General features: G+C 31.9%; 1 protein-coding gene across 1 annotated transcript in view; it reads right to left on the bottom strand.

Moving 5' to 3' along the window:
* Nucleotides 1-231: 231 nt before the first annotated feature.
* Sb (serine proteinase stubble) overlaps nucleotides 232-21,768 on the bottom strand; it is a 244,892-nt gene continuing 223,355 nt past the window's right edge. The window contains exons 7-9 of the mRNA XM_088229870.1: nucleotides 21,638-21,744; nucleotides 1,641-1,938; nucleotides 232-537 (exon numbers count right to left, since the gene is read on the bottom strand). Of these exons, the coding sequence (XP_088085996.1) occupies nucleotides 253-537; nucleotides 1,641-1,938; nucleotides 21,638-21,744 (690 nt within the window). The 3' untranslated portion in view covers nucleotides 232-252. The remainder of the gene's footprint in view (nucleotides 538-1,640; nucleotides 1,939-21,637; nucleotides 21,745-21,768) is intronic.

Below are 21,768 nucleotides of genomic sequence, written 5' to 3' on the forward strand. Positions count from 1 at the left end.
CTTGTGATACACCATATTTCATGTAGTTGGGGCGTTCGCCAACCATGCTTGGTACCTAAAGCCTGAAGCACTGATATATCAAAAATGATAAAGATATACTCCAAATAGAGTACAAATGTAGTGCTTGATGATAAGTACAAAATGATGATGACTTTATAAGAAAAGTCAATAAAACTGTACATAAACACTACAGCGGGATACAGATACCGTTTTTTTCATCACTGTCAATTATTTTCTCTTTTTTTTTATTTATCACGTCACTGTTTCCAGGATCCAGGGAACAAACTTGGATATTCTGGTACAAACGCCCGGAAGGCTGGCTTCCGCACATCCTATCCCCCAGCTGATGATGCCGGCAAGAAAGTAACGGCCGTCTGCTCCTCGCACCTGAAGAGGGCCACCCGAGTCTCCTTGGCAGGAGTCCTGGCCTCCCCTCTCATTACCAGCACAGAGGAAGATCTCGGGAATAAACTCGTGCCGACCAGCTCGAAGGAACATGCTTTTGCAGCGCTCATTAGAAACAATGGGTACTTGAACCTAGAAAAGTAAAAGTAAAATATTATTGTAAATGTCCTAATGTGTATATTATAATTATAATTATGGACAACACGTGTGGTGCTACTTTCATAATATAATATAACATCTTGAGGGCGCTGTACGAGCGTGATTCTATGTAATAATGAATTCAATTCGACCTTAAATTTAGTTAAAACAATCTATTTGTCTTCATATGCTAAAGTTTTAATGAGGTACTGAATATTTTTCCCTGAATAGTAAATAAGGTTAAACAATATTAAGAATGAGATGAATAGCATTTACAGGGCTTAAGATCTTTTCATTGTGTTAAATATGTTTTAATTTTTTTATTTACATTAGTATACATTTTGACACTTAACATTTCATTTTTTTTAAATTACTTTTTACGGTAAGTAAAATTCCACCAAGCCACTTTCTGTGGTAATGAAGATTTATATCAATACTAACTTTTATATTACTAAAATTTTTAAAACAATGATTTTAAAGATATAATAAGCAGCCGGAGAGATTAGTTATACAGATACAAACAAACCTTTTTTTTCGAAGACAAGAACGAAAATATATTAAAAATGAAAAATATGCATATAAGCTAGTTTAATAATTATTAATATAGAAACTTTTGATCGAGCAGCCACTCCTTTAATTTGCTCTTGTTACATTGTGTGCTAAATTTAATTTTTTTTTGGCAATAAATTTAAAATGCTAGGTACGCTAGAGTTATGTTACAATACTTATTGCATATTTTTGGTACTAAAAAACCAGTATATAATACATATTTTGCGTATTATTTGAATTGACAATTTTTTTTGTTACATACAAACGTTTTTTTCATGCATAAATGCCAGTTTTAATATAATGTACCCGTATATCTTAAATTTAAGGTTTTTCACAAACACGAACTATTTTTATTGTTGAAAAAGCTTTGAAAATTCAACATCGCGCATCTCAATGTTAGCTGTGCGCTCTCCATTTTAATATAAAGTTTTATTTATTTATGAAAATAAACTATATTTTTAAAATTACAACGAGACCAACTGTGCATTAAGCTTTTTCTAAAGAGAAAAATAAACTTTAGTATTTCAAACACAAACATGAGAAAGTACCTCTTGGAGTACCGAGGGTAGAGAACCTCCTTCAGAGAGGCGTCCCCACCCGGTAACAGTTGCGTTCTCCCCTACAAGCAAATCGTCGCTGGCGGGGAGACACACGGGGCTGATGTGGGGCGCGAAGGCAACGGGGGACTCCAGCCGCAGGAGCGCCAAATCATACTCGTACGTGTAGTAGTTGTACTTTGGATGGATGACCTTCCTCGCTGCGCCCCTTTCCATGAAGGGATAATCTTCTTGAACGTTCGAGAAGTCGTACTCGCCCACCCTGATGCGGATCTGAGACAGCAGGAGGCTGAAAAAGTAATCATATTATGTTGTTATTGTATGAATTACCGAGAATCTGACCTATGATCTTGAGAAAAAAAGCGCTCGCTCCATATAAGGTTTTTTTCAATTTACTTGTTTCGTCTTTAGTAGAGAATTTATTTTCACATATTTTTCAGAAAAAGTGCTATCACTTAGACAAGACAGTCTGGGAAAAAATAAAAACTTTACTCAAAGAATTCACCCAAAAAATGATAAAAAGCTTAGTTTATTTTAGGAGCCCAATAATAAAACTATTTATTGTATATGCAAATAATTGGTGGAATTCCATTTTAAAATTTGGTATCTAAAATAAAACACTTTAATTGGATTTTATTCTACAATTGAACGTAGTTATACAGAAAGCAGCCAGCCATATACAAATGAAACTGGGATAATAGCACTTTTGTGAAATGAGTGAATTATCAAATCTAAACAATAGTTTGAATGTTTTTGACGTTAGCAAATGATAAACAATGAATACATAAGTTTTTTTTTATATTACAAACAAGAATCTAATGATGTATTTGACCAGTTTTAATGATTTTTAAAAAACCCTATGATTTTACTAGAGATGTGTGTGTTTTCTGCAAATTGAAAAATGCTTTTTTTGTGATCGACACCATTTTCAGAAGGTGATCAATACAGTTTTTTGTACGAAAGCGGTCTGATTGTTTTTAGCAGAACATAGAATTGACCTTCCTGCATCCGATAACATAAATATCTCATCTTTTTTAAATTGTGGACAGGGTGCTTTCTGCATAACTACTTTCAATTTTTGTTCGTATAAGTAAACTTTCTAAATATTTAAGTTAGTTTGAAAATGTCCTTACAAGTCGAAACGCGTCACGCATATTAAAAAAAAAAAAAAGTAATTAATTCCAACAAAAGTGTTGTGTTTTGGATACCTTGCAAAATGTTAATAAAACTATTGATATTATTTTACTACTCTCAAGACAGTACCATTTTTTTACGTAAAAGCCAACTTCTAATTATTTCAACACTATTTGTTTCATAAAACACTGCAACAGTATACGTATTGTGGAAGGACCGGGATGTGGTCCCGTGGCTCTTACATCGCAAACTATTGGATCACGGGTCGTAGGTCTTAATCCCGGTCTATCACAAATTAATTTAAATTCTTCATAAGTGAGTTTTGTACAACTTGAAACTACAAAATATAAATAATTGATAAAATCATGGGAATAATTTGTTTAAAAAGAAACAAAAAGCAAACTGTCGCTTTTTATATAATTTGTAACATAAAAACTATCTTGAGATATCCAGACTTTCTAATATTGCTTTACCGCTGACCATTGTGTTAGATAAATTACAAAAAAATATCACTCCAGAACTTTCAACAGCTTAAAAAAGGCTGAATGTTTGGAAATTCACACTAAAAAGAATTCTTCGTGACAAAATTACAAACATTTTTGTTAACAAAGAAAAATTTTATTTTCTTACTGTAAAACCTTATACATAATTGATTTTTTTTTAGATACATATTACTCTTCAATACTTTTACATACCTAGGTACATCAAACAACAGAAAAGCAAATCCTTAGGTGGTCTACAGGAATATCACTAAAATAGATACTCTTCATTCATTTTTTCTCAAGTGACCTCTTTCACGCGTTTGTATTAGCTTGGGTGTTACTGACATAAACAATAAGTTGAAAAGATCTACAGCTGAGACAGTACTGGCTTGTCTGTGGATCTTCCTCGACAGTCATCCAGAGGAAAACCAAGCAACTCCTCAATCACTCAATGCTCCGAAGTCCAGTAGAGAAATAGGTTTTTTTTCGAACCCGAGTAAAAACAGCATTATGTTATAATTAGTATTACTGTATTATTATTTTCTGATTTTCTCTTTATTTCGCTTAATTTTTTTTTTCGTATATATTTGAAATTATATAACTTAGTAATTACTAAATAACTATGACTGACAGTTTAAGCCACTCCAAGCCCAAGAGCTTGTCTCTTTTTTGGAAAGTTACAGTTGTAAGATTAACTAAATACATAAAAGTAGATCGTTTAGAATAAAAACACGTATCATTTTATGTAACATGCATAAAATAAAAAAACCTTTAGCTATAAAACTGTTACATACATAAAATGTGAGTAACACCCAAAACCAAAGAACGTTCTGCATGCGACCGAGAAAGCCGACCCTAACAGACAACTTATTCAACGAGTTTGGACAATGCCACGAAGTTATCATCTTAGTATAGTTTTTTTTATTTATTATCAACCCCATTCTTTTCAAGAGACATCTTTTTGAATAATCATACTATTATTTGTTTATAATATATACGGCCTAAGCCAATTATAACAGTTACATGAAGAAACATATATCCAGGAAACAAAACAAAAAGAACACAAAACGATGTAGCGAAGACAAATAAACGCAATAAAATAATAGTAAACAATGTACTCAAAAACACGATAAACATATAAGACTTCGAGCTAAACCATGCCATTCTCTCTGTATCCCGCACTATTTTAGTGGTAAAGAGATCTATCCCAAAGAATTTCAAGTTGTGTTACTAATTGACTAATCTACACATTCTGGACATGGGGGCATAAAAGCAAAAAATGCTTTTGTAAGATTTAAAAAATAGCAAATTTTGACTTCTGGTGACATGGTTGGGAACATGAAATAAAATTGATTGCAACTAAGGCAGAGGTGGGACATCACTAATGGCATATTTTTTTTTTTTTTTTTCAAAATATTTTTTAAATGTACAATGCTTAATTGTATTCCCCGTGAGTAAGCAAACTCATTCTGGGACAGTTATAATTAATAAGATTATCAGATATAAAGATTTATAGTTTACATAATTAAAACAAAAATACACAAATCTCGGAGACTTTTTTTAAAACAAATTATAATATTTTATTTAACATTGGCTTACATAAGTCGACAGTTATCGAAAAACAGTTTTAGGAAATGATTTTTTAATGTAATGTGATTTTTATTGGTGGACTGATAAAAAAAAAGATTTAAAATGAATAGGCAGAAGGTTATATTGAGTCAAATCAATGTAAGGGAGTGACCACAATCTGAATTTCGATGAGTGTGCAGGTGTACAATATTTTGAAAATGCATAAGTTCCATCTCAGTTCTACGTTTCTCCAATGAAGACAAATTAAGAGATTGCTCTATTTCAAAACAGAAATAATAACCCCTTTGCAATCAGAAAAACTAGATATGGTCAATACACGAAAGAAATTTGATTTATACTTCGTTTGAATATTACCTTGTACATAGATGTCATTAAATATTCATTAGCTTTCTTTACGTTAACGTGGCTTTTTTCTCGTTTTATTTTGATTAACAAACGTCTTGCTTAACTTCCCTAAGTAATTATGTAGGTACTCCATTTTTATGACAGAAACTGTAACCATAGAGATTGTAGAATATTGTTCGTGTCATTATGTTTGTAAATTTGATGCTTACTATCACCAAACTTGCTAAACGTTGATTCATTACACTTACAAATTTATATAGTAAATTTCCTCTTCTATAATGAAGGGTTAAAATTAACGAAGAAACATAAACATTTCATTATAAACTTAGTTACCCCTTAACTACCGAAGGTACGAGGAACAGTATTAAGAAGTGATTAGTAAAGTTTTCCAATATACGAGTTGATGCATATATAATATTGCAACTTTACCCTCATAACACAAGTATTCGTACTAAGCTGTCCCATACAGAGAATTAATTTCAAATTGTAACAGATTTTATTCACTCAAAGAAAAATAACAGTACTTTTTTTTTTATCATAAAGAAAACATAAAAATAGGATGAAAATTTTAAATTATTAATATGAACAATTAACTTTCGTTTTTTTTTGTTTTAAAGTAAAAGTCAAGTGCCTTCATATAAATAGGTTTTTTTTTTTAAATAATAGTCTTTCTTCAGAATATTTTTTTTTATTTTGAAACAAAATTACACAAATTTAATATACAAGTGCTTACTGCCGTACTTTTTGTTGGCAACAAAGATGTCCTGCAATAATTCTTGGTAACAAAAGTCTACAATGTATACAAGGGGAACAATTTGAAATCATCGATAAATCGAATGTGATGGTTTTTTAAAGAAATAAAATTATGACTTAATGTGAGATCGCTGTGAATGGAGTGTTACTAAAACAGGTTGCGGAATTTGTGTATCGGAGGAATATGTTTCTTGGGGCTGGAATGACTGAGAATGATATCACAAGGAAGGTAGGTGCCAGAAATTAAGTGAACGGTGCACTTAAATCAACGTCGACAAATAAATGTTTGTCGCAGGAGGCAAAATTAGCAGTTCACAATGGAGTGATTTCTGTCCAAATGCGATCTCTCTGGCGAATGTGTGGTAAAACTATCAGCAATAGGTACAAAAATGTCGAGATTCGTATATTATGTAAGGCAAGGCATTATCGACAAAACCAAGATAAGAATTCCGCATTGGTTTGGACATTTAGAGCGAATGGACAGCAAAGGAACGACTAAGATGTGAATGTTGAGGGATACAGAAATTGAGGAAGACCGCGAACGACGTGGCATGACCAAATCCAACAAATACTCGAAGATGGGCATGTCAAAAGTCGGAATAATCGACTCGCGTACATGAGAAAATCTATGAATGTAGAGGATGCAAGATATGTATACTAATGCAGAGTGATATGGCGTTTCTTCCTCTCTGCCTACCATTATTTATTTTATTTATTTGACACTTTATATACATATGCAATATATATACATATAAGGGCGGGCATATTGCCTTAAGGCAATTTCTTCCTACCTACTCAAACCGTTCAGTTTGAGAAAATTATAAATACATGGACATATTGAATTTTACAATTTTATACAAAAATTAAAAGCAAAGATTAACAAAAAAAAAAAACATATATAAATATATATATATATAAATTGACACTATACTATGAAGAGAGGAGAGGGGATAGGAAGGAAAGAAGAAGAATAAAGGAACAATTTAAATATTTAGATAGTGACATTTCAATCTTGACTTAAATGTAAATGAAGAAGCGTCTCTAACATTAGTGGGAAGATTATTCCATAATCAAGCGGCTACTATTATGAAAGAGGAGGCAAGAAAATTAAAGCGATGACAGGGTATTAAAAGGGTTCTCTCGTTACTAGAACGAAGAGATAGTCGGTGGTGTGAAAGAGGTTGGACGAGCTCTCTCAGATAAACAGTTGAAGTGGGATTATTTAAAATATTGTGAAGAAGTGATAGAACGTGAATGTTTACGAGGTAACATAATATAACGGCTATTTATTTTTGACGTTTCCCTTTTCGTTAAAGAGAACAAAAATGTGTACAATAATGTGGAGTGACGTCTTATAATGATTGTTTAACTATTCTCTCTCTATAAAAATTCCTAAAATAAAATAAAAATATACAGTTTTTCCAATATATTTTTTACACAAAATAATTTGAAACTTCTTAAAATATTTCGTGTTCCTGACCTTTTTTGTTTACATTATTCATTTCATTAAAGAAATGTATTCTTCAGTCAGTATAGTAATATTGTCCTGTTGTTTTTCATTGAAAAATTGATCTAGGTATCATACTTAGATATATTTTGTGAAGCGGAAACATTATCAAATATGTAGTTCTTATAGATTTAAAGCACACATTTTTTTTTGAATGTCGATTCTATGTTTATAGTTTGATTTTTATCTCGTATGTTTTGGGATCGTAATATATGTAGAAACAGGAGGGATTTTGCCTTTGCAAAGCCCGCGTATCTTCGAAGTATGCATACAAAATAAGAAATGTGTTTATTTCCATGGGAATGCGGTATTCCTGGGGGTGCTCTCCTCCTTCGTAGGGAAATCCAGTTTATTTAGGATACTCCCGGGATTCCCTTAACATATACCCTGGGATAAAGATATACACATGCTAGAAGACTTAGGACGCTGTGTTATTTCAGTGATGATTTATTTTAACCTCCAAATCCTATTTTGCTAAGATATTTGTACACTCATGTCCACATAGAGCGAATTTTATTTGACAATAATTTATTTATTTTTATTCATTTATTTATACTTTTACAATGTTTGTATTATTTTTTTACACAGAATAATGTTCCCTCTCTGGGGTGTGGGGAAAACATTTTACAATAAGTGAAACATGCTGGTCACGCCACATAAACTCTATGTGTACACACCCATATATCTAGCACATTCACTAGGATGAGGCGTTCAAATTTATTTGCTACCTACGGGGCCCTGGATAAGATGTTGCATTTGCTTATCGTGAGTACCGATATTTGTCCCGGGCCAGAATAACAACTGAATTGACCGTGTGCCGATGTGCTTTTTATATTCTCACCGCAATCGCTAAGAAAATATTTTGCGAACAATAACTATTAAATCCACTGTGTTGTGTAATCATCAAGTGCCCCTCCTTCCTGACCACAAGATCAGATGTGATCCTGACTGCAGGGACAGAAGTTCCAGACAACAAAGGTGCCAGAATCCAGAATAAGGTAGGAAATTTCAGTCACTGTATTTAGGGTTCTGTGGCAAAGTAAATAAAGGATAACGCATTCCGCGAACTAGCAATTCGAGCGTGCATCTGCTAACGGGCAAGTGGCGCAATCACATGCTTTAAATTACTTATTAAACATAGTTAACATATTTAAAAAATTAAAACGTAATTAATCTAATAGTTATCATCTTAAACATAATAAGCGATAGGAACTAAAATAATCATAAAAAACATTGCAAATTCATATAGACTTGTAGACCAAATTTCATAAACACTTTCCACTCATCGATCCGTGCGCAACCCACCTCCACTATCCATTTCTTAACAGCAGTTTTATATTGTGAGTACTAACTAATTATCCTTATGAACAATGGAAGTAGATTGTATACTTTAACTGAAGTAGGCCAATCCTCTTTTATATTGCTACCTGATTACAATTTCCTAAAATATATTTATCTTAGTACGGAATGTACTTTAAATGAGTCTTAATATACAATTCTTAAATTTTTCGTAAATAAATTCTTATCTCTTCAACTATAACCAATGAACAAAAAAATAATTTGATTACCAAGTTGTAAAATTCAATTTATTCATAATGACGTATGCGACATTAGTAATGTGTCTTTTGTCTAAGTATACATATTAATGATTGTAAAATTTGCGAACTTAATATGTATCTTATATTTCATTACTTTTAACTATGTTATACAATTAGTGCAAATTGGTTACAGCCGTTAAATAAATCAATTTCTTTTGAAATATCTACCAATCCAAGTATGCGCAATTTTTTTTAAAACCACAATAGGTCATGAGTTTTAATTTCCTTGCTGATTCGCTATAGATAACTTTGAAGCATTAAATACTCACATTAAATTTACTGTCGAATATGTTTTTTTTATTTATACATTTGTAGAAATTACTTTAGTTAACAAAGTTATTACAAGACAAGAAACCAAACAAAAATTACATAAAACTGGGTATGTAGCCAAGACAAACAGGCCAGTAAAATAATTGAACGCAATATATTTTAAAACACGATCAACATATAAGACGAGCTTGCCCATGACAATCCATCGTAATAACACACTGAGTTAATGATGAACTTTTGTACGTGAAGGACACAAACATTTTAGCTCCTACACCGTGTTTTTTTACAAATATTAAAATACATATTTGGGTTCTTATGACCATTAATCAAAATATTTTAATTTTGTTTTTTATGTTTGTAGCACTAACTTTGTAGTTTATTGTTATATTTTAAAGGAGTAAATAAAATGAATTTGTTTTATGAACCACTTATTTACTATCACAACCGACTTGTTTCGGCAACTTGCGTTGCCCTTTTCAGGGTTATCTTCTTCTTCTGTCTGTACCATATCAGGTCTCTCCGACGTTGGCGATCCTAGAGTAGGCATTTCGGTCCTGTGCCAACTGGAACAGCGCCTCAACCCCACGCACTCCTGTCCGGTCGTGGATGTTTCTCAGCCAGGACATCCATCGCCTTCCAACTCCACGCTTTCCCTCGATCTTCTCCATCATTATCAGCTGCAGAAGCGCATATTTGCTTCCACGCCTTATATGGCCTAGATTTGCGACTTTTCTCTGTTTCATTGAGGACAGTAGTTCTTTTTCGGCACTGACTCGTTTCAGCACCTCCACGTTGGTCACTAAATCTGTCCACGGAATTCTCAGCATTCAGGGTTATATAATGACTAAATATACATACGTAAAAGAAACAGTGAACAGTGGGTATCGAAAAGGATAGAGGAGGAGGTAATTCTGTTTATGGTGAGGCAGGGGTAGGTGTAGGGGAAGGGGTAAGAGGGCAACGCGAGTTGCCGAAACTAGTCGGTTGTGATAATAACTAAGTGGTTCATAAAATAAAGTAATTTTATTTATTCCTTTAAAAAAATATTTTATTTTAGTTTTATTTTCTTAACTGATAAGTAACAGTTTTAGAAAATAAGAAACTAGTTATGGTAAAGCGAGGTTCGAACGTCAGACTTCCTGATCATGAGTCCTCGACACTACCGTTGGATAATCTATACCAAGTATAAAAGTTTAATAAATATAGCCCCAAAGTGTTTTTGTTTAATTACATAATTAATAACAACAAAGTAAGTGTTTCGAATATACATTTTACGATACATATTTCATTGTTTATACGGAAACAAAACAATGCATATATTATCGTGCTTTACAAAAAGAAACGTGTTTGAAAATGAAAATGAATGGTTTTAATATCCAATACTTTTGTTTTATTTTCAAATAAATATCATACTACATTTTGAGTTGCCTACAAATAATAGTAGTAATAAGTTAAACCCTTATCAAAAAGCATCGCAAAAGTTACTTATAAATAAAGCTTTTTTTGATTAAATGTTTGTCACATAAATTTATATGAGATGTTTAAGAAAAAACATTGACGAGAAGATGTTCAATAAATATTTTCAAAACGATATAGGCTATCATTTATTTTATTGGGGGAAATCAAAACACTTTGCTGATACGATAGAAAATACAACATCCGAAATTGTTATTCTGTAAATAGAATAATCTATTAAAGGCACGTTCCTATCGAAAGGTATTTTTCCAAAAGGAACAAGAAGGTTGAAAACGGATAGATTATGACATGTGTAAAATTTTATTTTAAACTAATCTTCTTTGACATTTCAATTTATTTATTCGACCCGTTTATGTACTCGTCCATTGCAGAATACGCATTTCAAGGCATACATCAAACGAAGACAATTAACTATTGTCTTCGTTTGATGTATGCCTTACATTCTATTGAAAATAATGTGAAAAATGGTATTATGAAATTATTTATTTATTTGAACACTTTATATACATATACAGTTTATATACATATAAGGGCGGGCATATTGCCCGAAAGCAATTTCTTCCCAGCTACCCAAACCGTTCAGTTTGAGAAAATTACATACCCATGGACATATTGAATCTTACAATTTACACAAAAATTAAAATCAAAGATTATCAAAATTAAATACATATAAAAAACACTATACTATTAAGAGGGGAAAGGGGGTGGGAAGGAAAGAAAAGGGATAAAGGAGCAATTTAAATATTTAGATAGTGACATTTCAATCATGACTTAAATGTAAATAAAGAAAAGGTAACATTAGTGGGTAGATTTTTTCACAATTGAGCCGCTACTTCTGCAAAAGAGAAGGTAAGAAAATTAGAGCGATTAAAGGGTATTAAAAGGGTTCTCTCGTCCCTAGAACGAAGAGATAGTCCGTGTTGGGATAGAGGTTGGAAGAGCTCTCTAAAATAAACAGGCGAAGTGGGGTTATTTAAAAAATTGCGACCAAGTGATAGAATGTGAATGTTTCTGAGTTTTGAATGCTTCATACTGAGCCAGAGTAGTTGCATGCGATATTCGGTTATGTGGTGGAATTTGCGAAGATCAAAGAAATTAGAAATTATAAATTAGTCAGATTTTCTCCCTAGGGAGTTATAAATATTTGAATTTGTGACAACAAAGGGGGAAAACATTTTTGAGAAGGGAATATGGAGAATACAGGCCGAACGGTGAATGTTACACATTGTGTACAGTGGCCACTTAAACCAGCTTATGACAAGGTATAGGCTCTGTAAATGCCTAGATCTCCATATTTCCTTCTCTAAAACATTTTACCTCTCTGTTGTCACAAATGTATATAAAATTATACACTTTACCATTTGATTGTACGGAAATTTTGATTGAATAAGTTTTTTTAATTAGCAATATTTTGAGTACGTCTAAATGTTTTAAATTTCACTTACCGGGGCGTTATTAAGATTTAAATTTAATGTATCAGATGACAAATAATTTTTGAGAAGGGGACATGGAAGTCTAAGCATTGACAGGGCTTATGATCTGTCATAGGCTGGTTAAGTGGCCAGAATGGTGAATGTTGCGCAGTGTGTATAGTGTAAAGTTTTGACATGATCACACTTGAGATTTTGGTTTATCTAATCATGCTACGGCTTTTTCTCGCCATTACTATTATTCATATCTACATGACCAAACCGTCTTTGTGACCTTTTTTAAATCTTATCAATTAATCATGCATTCGTCTTTTTTATCATTCCTAATCTTGTCATACATTGATTTCCCACACATTCGAAGAGATCACATTTCGACCGTGGTCATGATTCTTCTGCTTTCATCATTCTTCTACCATTTTCATATTTCACAGTCGTATACAAGTATCGGGCTAAAACTCTACAGTATTATATAAAAGGCGTAATTGAGGGTACTGCTTGCAAACCCGGCAAAATCCAAAATCTAAAAAAAGTGAGATGTTAATTGAAACTTCTTCAGAATACAATTTTTTACAATAATTAAAACATTTTCAGTTGAAAATATGGCATTATTTGTAAGAACTTTTAAATTATCGAGTGTGTTGCAAACATGGCAACCTCTACTTGAGTATTGCAACGTTGGAATGTATAAAATTAAATTTATTATTTCACTACCGTTTCTTGACATAATAATGCTTATGTCATAACTGCTTACGTATAAAATATTTACTGATTATAATAAAAAATTGAAGTTTAAAAAAAGTTGAAGTTAAGTATTGTATCAGTTTTTTTGTGATTTGCTCAAAATAAATAAAGATGGATTTTTCCGGGTTTGCAAATAGTACCCTCAATTATTATTAGATAAACAGGTGAAAACATATGTGTAATTAAACAATTATACTACTTTGGAAGACAATATGCTTATTTATATCGTATTTTTGAATGCCTCCTAGAATAAACCTGGTAACTTAGTTACAATCAGAATTAAAATACGTATCATTATTTTACATGGACAAAGCGAAAAATAGCAAAAGTTATTACGGACAACGTAACACTGAATTTCTATGTAACATTAAATGGCAAAGTTAAATTTTCAGGGCGGTTTGTTATACTTTATATTCAAAAAGCTGAATTTCTCAAAACTTTCAGAAAGTAGTGGGCGCTTGGGAAACCTAACAGTGCATAAATGTTTAATTAACACAATTTGCAAATCCAACGTATTTAAATCCCTTCTCCACTAGTCTCGCCCTATAAACTGTATCACAAAATAACACTCTTAACAGCAGATATGATACTATACGCTCATACGCGTATAATTTTTTTTATTTTATTTATAAATTTATTGCAAAAAAATAATATACATACTTAATAACAGGGAATTTATATAAAACCAATTAATGTAAAATGAAAACGGAGTGTTCTCTGTTTATGATAGTCTCCATCTAACATGGCACAGCCTGTTCTAAGATGGAGATTTTCTATTTTTAGAGCATAAGTAGTCCTATACTAATAAAACAATAACATAAAAAAGAAAAACTAAAACTACTTAATTATAAATGTCTGGCTAATCAAATGTAAGAAATTAAACATCGTTATGATACAAATATAAAGTGTATATATGTGTCAAAAATACATGTTACTTAAACATTAATAATATCGTAAAATATATAATAAAACAAATATAAAGCAATGAAATACATAAAAATATGAAAAATATGTGTACCAATTATATAAAGTACTACGTTTTTTTATTTACATATATTTTTCAAAAAAATCTATCTCTACACTATTTAAATGTGCAGTTATTTTTATTTTACATTTTGAGTCTTTTATATTTGGCAATAAATCATTAAATATTTTTGGAGCAATTACATTGTATTGCTTTTTACCAAAGGCGGTTGATACAAATGGGACAAAACAGTTAATTTGTGTTGCTGGACGAGAGTTTATATTTATGAGAATGTAAGGTTTAACCAACGATAGTGTTCAGAGGTTTTTTAAATTGTCTAACTTAGCCAACAAAATGTTTCATTCATTTTTGTGTATGGTACTATCATCGCTACGATTTTTAAAGTTTAATTATTTTTCAATCGCTTCGCGCGTGACGTCACTACTTCCATCGGTGATTCGTCTTTATTGGTAGTCCTTTGTCCCGGAAACCAGAAATATATCACAACACTATCATTTGTTGATTTAGAAACACTTGTGATGTCATTTAAAGTAGTTTATTTTATATTTATTTTTTATACATTTAAGAGAAACTTCGCCGTACTATTAAATTTTCAATCGCCACTGCATTGAGCCCCCTGGCCTGTTGTGGTGTAAAAGAGAGGGGTAACCTTTCTTTGTTACCCTCAATCCGTCAGCGCGTAAAATCTTCTTGAGATTTAACCCTGATCACTGGACTGCCCAGTTGTTGTTTAAATTATTGATTTTTTTACATTGTTGATTTCCCTTCGTGGTGTTGCGTATATTCTAATAAATCTTCTGAACACATCCTGTGGTCTTGTCCCTTTCCCCATTTCTATGAATACTAAAGGGTGCTTCTCGTTCATATCCGTGGCCCTGTTATAGGTCCTATCGAATATTCAAATCTAGTAGCTTCCAAAAGAAGTTTTAAATATTTTAAAACGTTTTGTTATCACTTCGGCGAATTTATCATGTCCAATCAATTTAGTGCAGTGAGTGAAGAATTCAATTTCTTCTTTTCCGTAATTCATCGACGTACATTCTGTACTTTGAAATAACCTTTTTAGCACGAAGATGCTAAGGCTACCATATTACAGAGAGCTCCCTCGGGCAGTTTTTCGTGTTTGGCAACGCGCATTTTTTTCCTTGTATCGTCAAGGAGACTTAAGTCCTCACGTGTGGTTTGCGGTATGTAGGGCAAGCTGTTGTAATGTAAAAAAAAATATTATCGTTTTTGAAATATTGCAAATCATAACGACGCAAATATTTATTTTCTAAAAAAAATATTTTTTTGATCCCTCTATTAAGTTCAAGTCTTCGTCTTCCATAATGAAATATTTGACTATCTGTTTTTTGTCACATGTTGTAATACATACATATGATGTCCTCAGTATTTTACGTATTGAATCGTTTGGGCCATCTTTGGATAGCCAAACGATTCCATACATATTTTTGAGAAATTTTTAAAAATCTGTAATAGCACTTTTTTTATTTAAATATTCACAAAAAATATGTTTTACTTGATAATTTTTGGTACCAGCTTGCCCACCACATACCGCACACCGCATCTGAGGACATAAGTCTCCTTGGCGGTGCCTACATACACGGAAAGTTTGCTCGATGTCAAACGAGAAAAGCTGCTCTGTAATCTGGTAGCCTAAGCATCTTTGTGCTGAAAGAAAGTAATCCAGAAGTACATAATATGTATTTCATTAGATTGAGACAAGAGGGAAGTAAATTATTCACTGACTGGGGTGAAATTGATTGGACATGATCAATTCGCCGAAATGATTACAAAACTTTTTGAAATATTATTAGAAATTATTTTTGGAAGCCACCAGATCTGTATATCCGACAGGAACTATAGGGCCACGGATAGTAGCAAAAAGCTCCATTCGGTTATCATTAAGAAGGGTAAAGGGACAAGACGACAATAAGATTTGGTTCCATCAACACGTTGAACAATTAATCAAAAAGTAAACATAACAAGAAATGCTATTTTTGTTAAGTATTAAATATGCAGTTGCCGGTTTTTTATATTGCCTTTAGTGTTGGGCCATCTTTGATACTATGGGCCTCGTATATGCAAACGATAATACTATTGAATTTTGCTTTGTATTATCTTGATACCCAAAGAAATTTAGAAGACTCGTATTAAACATTGAGGAAATACGTCCTAGTACCTAAAAACAATACAATGTTCCAGTTGATCCCTCCGTACAGTTCACCCAGCATGACGTAATGGCCGACATTGTCTTCCATAACGAATTCTCCGGCTGTCACAAGCCGCTACGTTATTTTTCACCCGCCCCAACGGCACGAACAAATCCCGTGAATTATTTTAGTGAATAAACTGCGGCATTACTTGCGAGACTGGCAAAACCTTGCAAATTTGTCTACACTGTCACACGCACCCTCACATCTCCCACTTCCTGTCACGTATACCTTATATTAATAAGGGATCATGCATACGAATAAGAATACAAAAGCTACCGGAGACTACACGACGGGTATAATTAACCCAGGTTTTTGGGTTCTGTGTGCATTTTTTTTTTTAAATTACAAAAAATGTACAATACATAATTGTATTTCACAAGTTAGCAGACTTATTTTGAAACAGTTATGATTAATAAGATTATCATGTATAAACATTTATAGCTCTACATAATTCAATCAAAAATGAACAAATCTCAGAAACTTTCTTAAAAACAAATTATAATATATATTGAGTTCTTCTACTGACATTTCTTGGTGGAACTGCATTTCGAAAATCTGTATGTACGGAAAACTGCATGTCGGAAATCAATATTCAAACTTTTATTCTTATAATTGTTATTACCTTATACTTAAATGTTTTCAATTTAAATTCTTTTATTTACATAATTATATAAAATCATGATTAACAACCCCTGCTTGCACTTGTATATAACATAGAAATTTGTTTAGTCTCCCACCAGTCTGACGATGTCGGTCACGACGAAACCCGGTCACTGGTAAAAAAAATTATAAAATAATTATGAATAAAAGTGGAATAAAACTATAAAGTATTTTTACTATTATAAATAAATTATAATATATTATTTAACATTAGCTTTCATAAGTCAAGAGTTGTCGAGAAATAGTTGAATCTTGTTTTTTCAACTGACAAAAGTTAAATAATTTATTTTTACATAGATACATATTTCTCAAAAATAATAACGTATTCCTTACTCTATGAGGTATTCGGTTGGGATACAACACAATGGAAAGTGGAAGGATGCATATTATAAACCAATACCAAAATTAAAAATTATTTATTAATATTACTAGTCAATCACTATCCGACTTTTTGTATCTACCGGTTTCGAGACGTACCCGTCTCTTCGTCAGTAGTAAGTGTCCTGACGAAAAGACGGGTACGTCTCGAAACCTGTAGACATAAAAAGTCGGTAAGTGGGTAAATACTTATATTTACAAATATTAATTGAAATGTTTGACCACAAAGTTAATGAGTTGCCTGAAGATATAAAGGAGACAGAAGGCATCTAAATTTTTCAAATTAATTTGAAAAAAATATCTTGAGAATTTTTTATAAAAAATTGTAACATTATTAAAAGTTTATATTAGTTTGTACGGTGTTTTTACTAAACTAACAAAATGAAGCATAAATAAACAAAGTACAATTTTGTGCATCTCTTTCGGAAATGGCCAAAAAATATTATAATTTAGGACATAAAATTACAATATTTATTTGGCATTTGAAGAAAATTACTTGGCACATAATATTCGTACTTTCGAGAATAAAACGCAGGACTTACACACGGTAGGTTCCGGGTTCGATTTCCGGTGAGAACACAAAAAAAATTATTGAGATTTTTCTCAAGCCCGGGTGTCCTGCGATGTAGTTCACCACTGTAATTGGGCCTCCTGGCCTGTTGTGGTGCAAAAAAAAAAGAAATAATTTAATGAAAAGAAAGAAATATTTCACATATTAATAAAACTCCAAAGTCCACTTTCGTCGTAAAAATGCTTTTTTAAGTTGAAAAAAAAATCTAACGCCCACATTCATTTAGTAAAAAAAAAAATCAGTAGTTATTCATACGCTTTTTAGCATGTTCTTTTATCATAAAATATTTTCAATATCAATATTTTACATTAAAAGTTCTCCGTAGATTGAAATTATCTCATTTGTCTCAAAAGTTATAATATTTTCGCAATCCAAGAATCACAAAATCTCGTTTCCTGAATATTTCGTTGGATGGGACTCCCGTAGTTTATCCTTTACAAATATGTAAACAATTAAAAAAAGTATTTATCTTTTATCCCAAATAGTAAAATACAATATACTTTGTATATTTTTACTCGTTTGTTCTTGTTGCATCTATCTATGTAGGTAAACCAGTACCAAGATAGGTGCAAGTTGTCCGTGAGAGTGGTGTCGGTAGGGTATCGCACCCGTAGGCAACACAGCATAAAGCGACAGCAAGGCGGTCCTCAATCAATCGCTCAAAGCATTTTTACATTCTTCCAAATGACAGCGGACAACTTCGCTATCACCGCACCCATATATCTCAAAAGAGAAATAAACATATGTATTTGTAGCAGTAAAAAATAAAGAAATAATATTACATTATTAATATTTGAAGCATTAACTTTGTGGTCAAACATTTTATTAAATATAATGAAATATTTGTATATAACCACTTATCAACTTTTCTATGTCTACCGGTTTCGAGACGTTCCCGTCTCTTCATCAGGACACCAATTAAACCAACATGCAAAACCCACTATATACTCGTCGTACCTTCACCATAGTTGTTGCTGGACAAGTTTGTCCTAATCAGTGAATGTGCTTATTCCTCCCTCTTTTCCCACAACATAAAATATTTTCATCACCTAATCAGTACATGTAAGGGTTGTGTATTAAAACGCATGTCGTGTTGGTATTATATTTTTGTGCAACAACTATGGTGATTTAAATGATGTATTAACAATTCTTGGTGGAATTCCATTGTAATGATGTAATAACTTATATTTACATATAAATTATTAATTTAAAAATACTTTGTACACTTTCACTTATTTGTTTGACTAATTAGCGCTTTTGCCCTCTAATAGACGTCTTCAGACTGGTGAATATTATACTGGGAATCAATCAAATATAAACTGAAAGATCATTTAGCTTTACATAGATTAAATTACGATATATCTAACAATGCATCACATTTAAATGAGTTAGAATATAGTTTTGACGAATCGAAAAACATAAAGGTCAAAAGTTAGATAGATTAGAAAAAAAAGGATAAAAAATAATTGCGATAGAATTTTAATAAATCATCAAATAGAATTCAAAAACTCACCCTTATTCTTAAACTCACCTATTAATTGGACCCTGTACATTGTTATAAAAAAATTAAATGTTTTTCATATAATAGAATCCTCTCTTACAGTACACCGCCAACACATATTTCAATCATTTGTCCTACACTGTTCTATTGAAATATTGTGTATTGTATCTCTTTCAACTTATTTTTTTAATGTACTTACGCTTAAGAAAATATTTAGTTTTATAAATTATCCTTACACTGTATAATTTTCACCAGTCTGAAGATGCCCATTAAAGGGTGAAAGCGCTAATTGGTCAAACAGACAAATTGAAGTGTACTAAGTATTTTTAAATTAATAACTCAGATGTAGATATAAGTTTTTACATCATAACTATGGAGGTGCATAGTGAGTTTTGCAAGTTGGTTTAATTGGTGTCCTTACGAAGAGACGGTTACGTCTCAAAACTGGTAGACATGAAAGTTGGTAAATGGTTATAAACACATGTTTAATAAAATATGGTTAATAATATTACGTTTTCAAGGACGTTGTAACTTGTCGAAGAGCCACATCGACACTGCCCTTAAAAACCCCTGTAGTGGATTTATATCCCTGATTGATGAAAGCAGTTTATTGTATAATCATATTCCACTACAGTAATGGTTGCGCTGAACAGATGTGGTCGTTAGTTTGAGAACAATATTGTATATTATTAGCCAAAGTTGCAGTTTGTTGCTGCATATGAAACATGTTAAACATTTTTAGGTACAAACTTAATATAATAATATATTAAAAAGAAAAAAAAACACATGCCATAATCCTTCATGTCGTTTAGGTTCATTTACTTGGAGCGTTTGTTTAGTCATGATACTTTTCAGTATTTTTCCACCATCCCTTTTAGGGTTAAACCAGCATACGGATGTTGTGTATTTAATAGTACAAACATACATCTTCAGGGAACTGGGTCATTAATATCAGCTGCGGTCACAAGAAAACCTTGTTCGATAAATTGTTGCGAGCTTTTCTTTATTTTTGGTGTTACGAAAACACGAATTATTTGACACCAAAATTATACGGTACTATTAATATTAGCCTAGTGTACATTTTGTTTTCTGTCGACGATCTCATTTTCATTTTTGTTTATTTAAGCACCTACAAAGTAAACTTTCTGTTTTGTAGTCAAGTGATGAACGCAATTAATTATCATTCCAGTTTCCGGGTAAGATGAAACATTTATGTAGAATCTGCATTTTTCGGCCCAATGCAAAAATATGATCAAGATAGATACAATTAGTAGTTAAATAATGCAGCATCATTAGACTACTAGAAATTTGGTGATTAATTAACAATTCAACAATGTTTTTAGTATGGATTTTTTTCCTACTCAAAACATACTCAGACATACTCAAAACATTATTGAATTAACTACCTGGTAAAAGAAGAAGTATAAAAAATTGGAAAATTGTTTTCATGCGTTGCGTAGTAGGTTGAGATTCATCCGGTAGAATTGGTTCACCCGGATGAATCTCACCCACATGATAAAGGTTTCCGTTCTTTCACTTCACAAAAGTCAACAGATGGAAGAGTAGAGGAAATGTGGATGTTCAAACATAAGCAGAATGTTGAATGTTGCACAGTGTGTAAAGTGGCCACTTAAACCTTAAATACCTAGTCTCCCATATTTCCTTCTTAAAAATGTTTTCCTTCTCTGTTGCAACAAACTTAAAAATAAATGATTCATATAACCAAAAATTAACGTAAAAACAATCTGACCACTGATTTAAAGAATGTTCAATCTTCGTAAATAAGCACTAGATTCAACTCTAAAAGATTTCAATCAAGATTGACGGATGTTTTAGCAAAGGGAAAAATATTGATTTTAAGGAGAAATGTTTTTAATGCGTAGATGAATATTCCGATGAAAAAGATAAGTAAATATCTTGCACGTTTATAGGTATACGTTAAGTGATAATATTTATGACAGTAAATAAAATTAACTATAATAATTAAAATACGTATACAGATTTATTCCACTTTTATTAATAATTTTTACAAGTTGTTGGGTTTTGTCGTAACTGACATCGTTAGACTGGTCTGACCAGTCTGACCACGTCTGTCACGACGAAATCCGGCAACTTGTAAAAATTATAAATAAAAGTGGAACAAAACTGAATACGTATCTTTATTATTATAATTGACATGTTGTTCCACCAACAAATGGCAGATGAAAAACTTAATCTATTAAAATTATTGAGTTGCTTTAATGCCAATAGATTTTCTTATTTCTCTCTTCTTTTTATCGGATGAGAGTTAACCTTTTTGTAATTTATATTTTGGCACATGAGTATAACGGAAAATATAATTAATGACATACTCATCCACACAGTGGCCGGCAGTTGCTATCCACTCGTGGTTGAGCAAAGCCCCTCCGCAGCGATGTGTACTGGAGAAACCGAAAAAAGATGGCCTGCGAACTGAGACCTGAAACCAAAAAACACAAATAAA

Source organism: Micrasema longulum, unplaced genomic scaffold (assembly GCF_059751315.1).
Source record: "Micrasema longulum isolate JH-2025_06_02 unplaced genomic scaffold, ASM5975131v1 h1tg000720l, whole genome shotgun sequence".
Lineage (NCBI taxonomy): Eukaryota > Metazoa > Arthropoda > Insecta > Trichoptera > Brachycentridae > Micrasema > Micrasema longulum.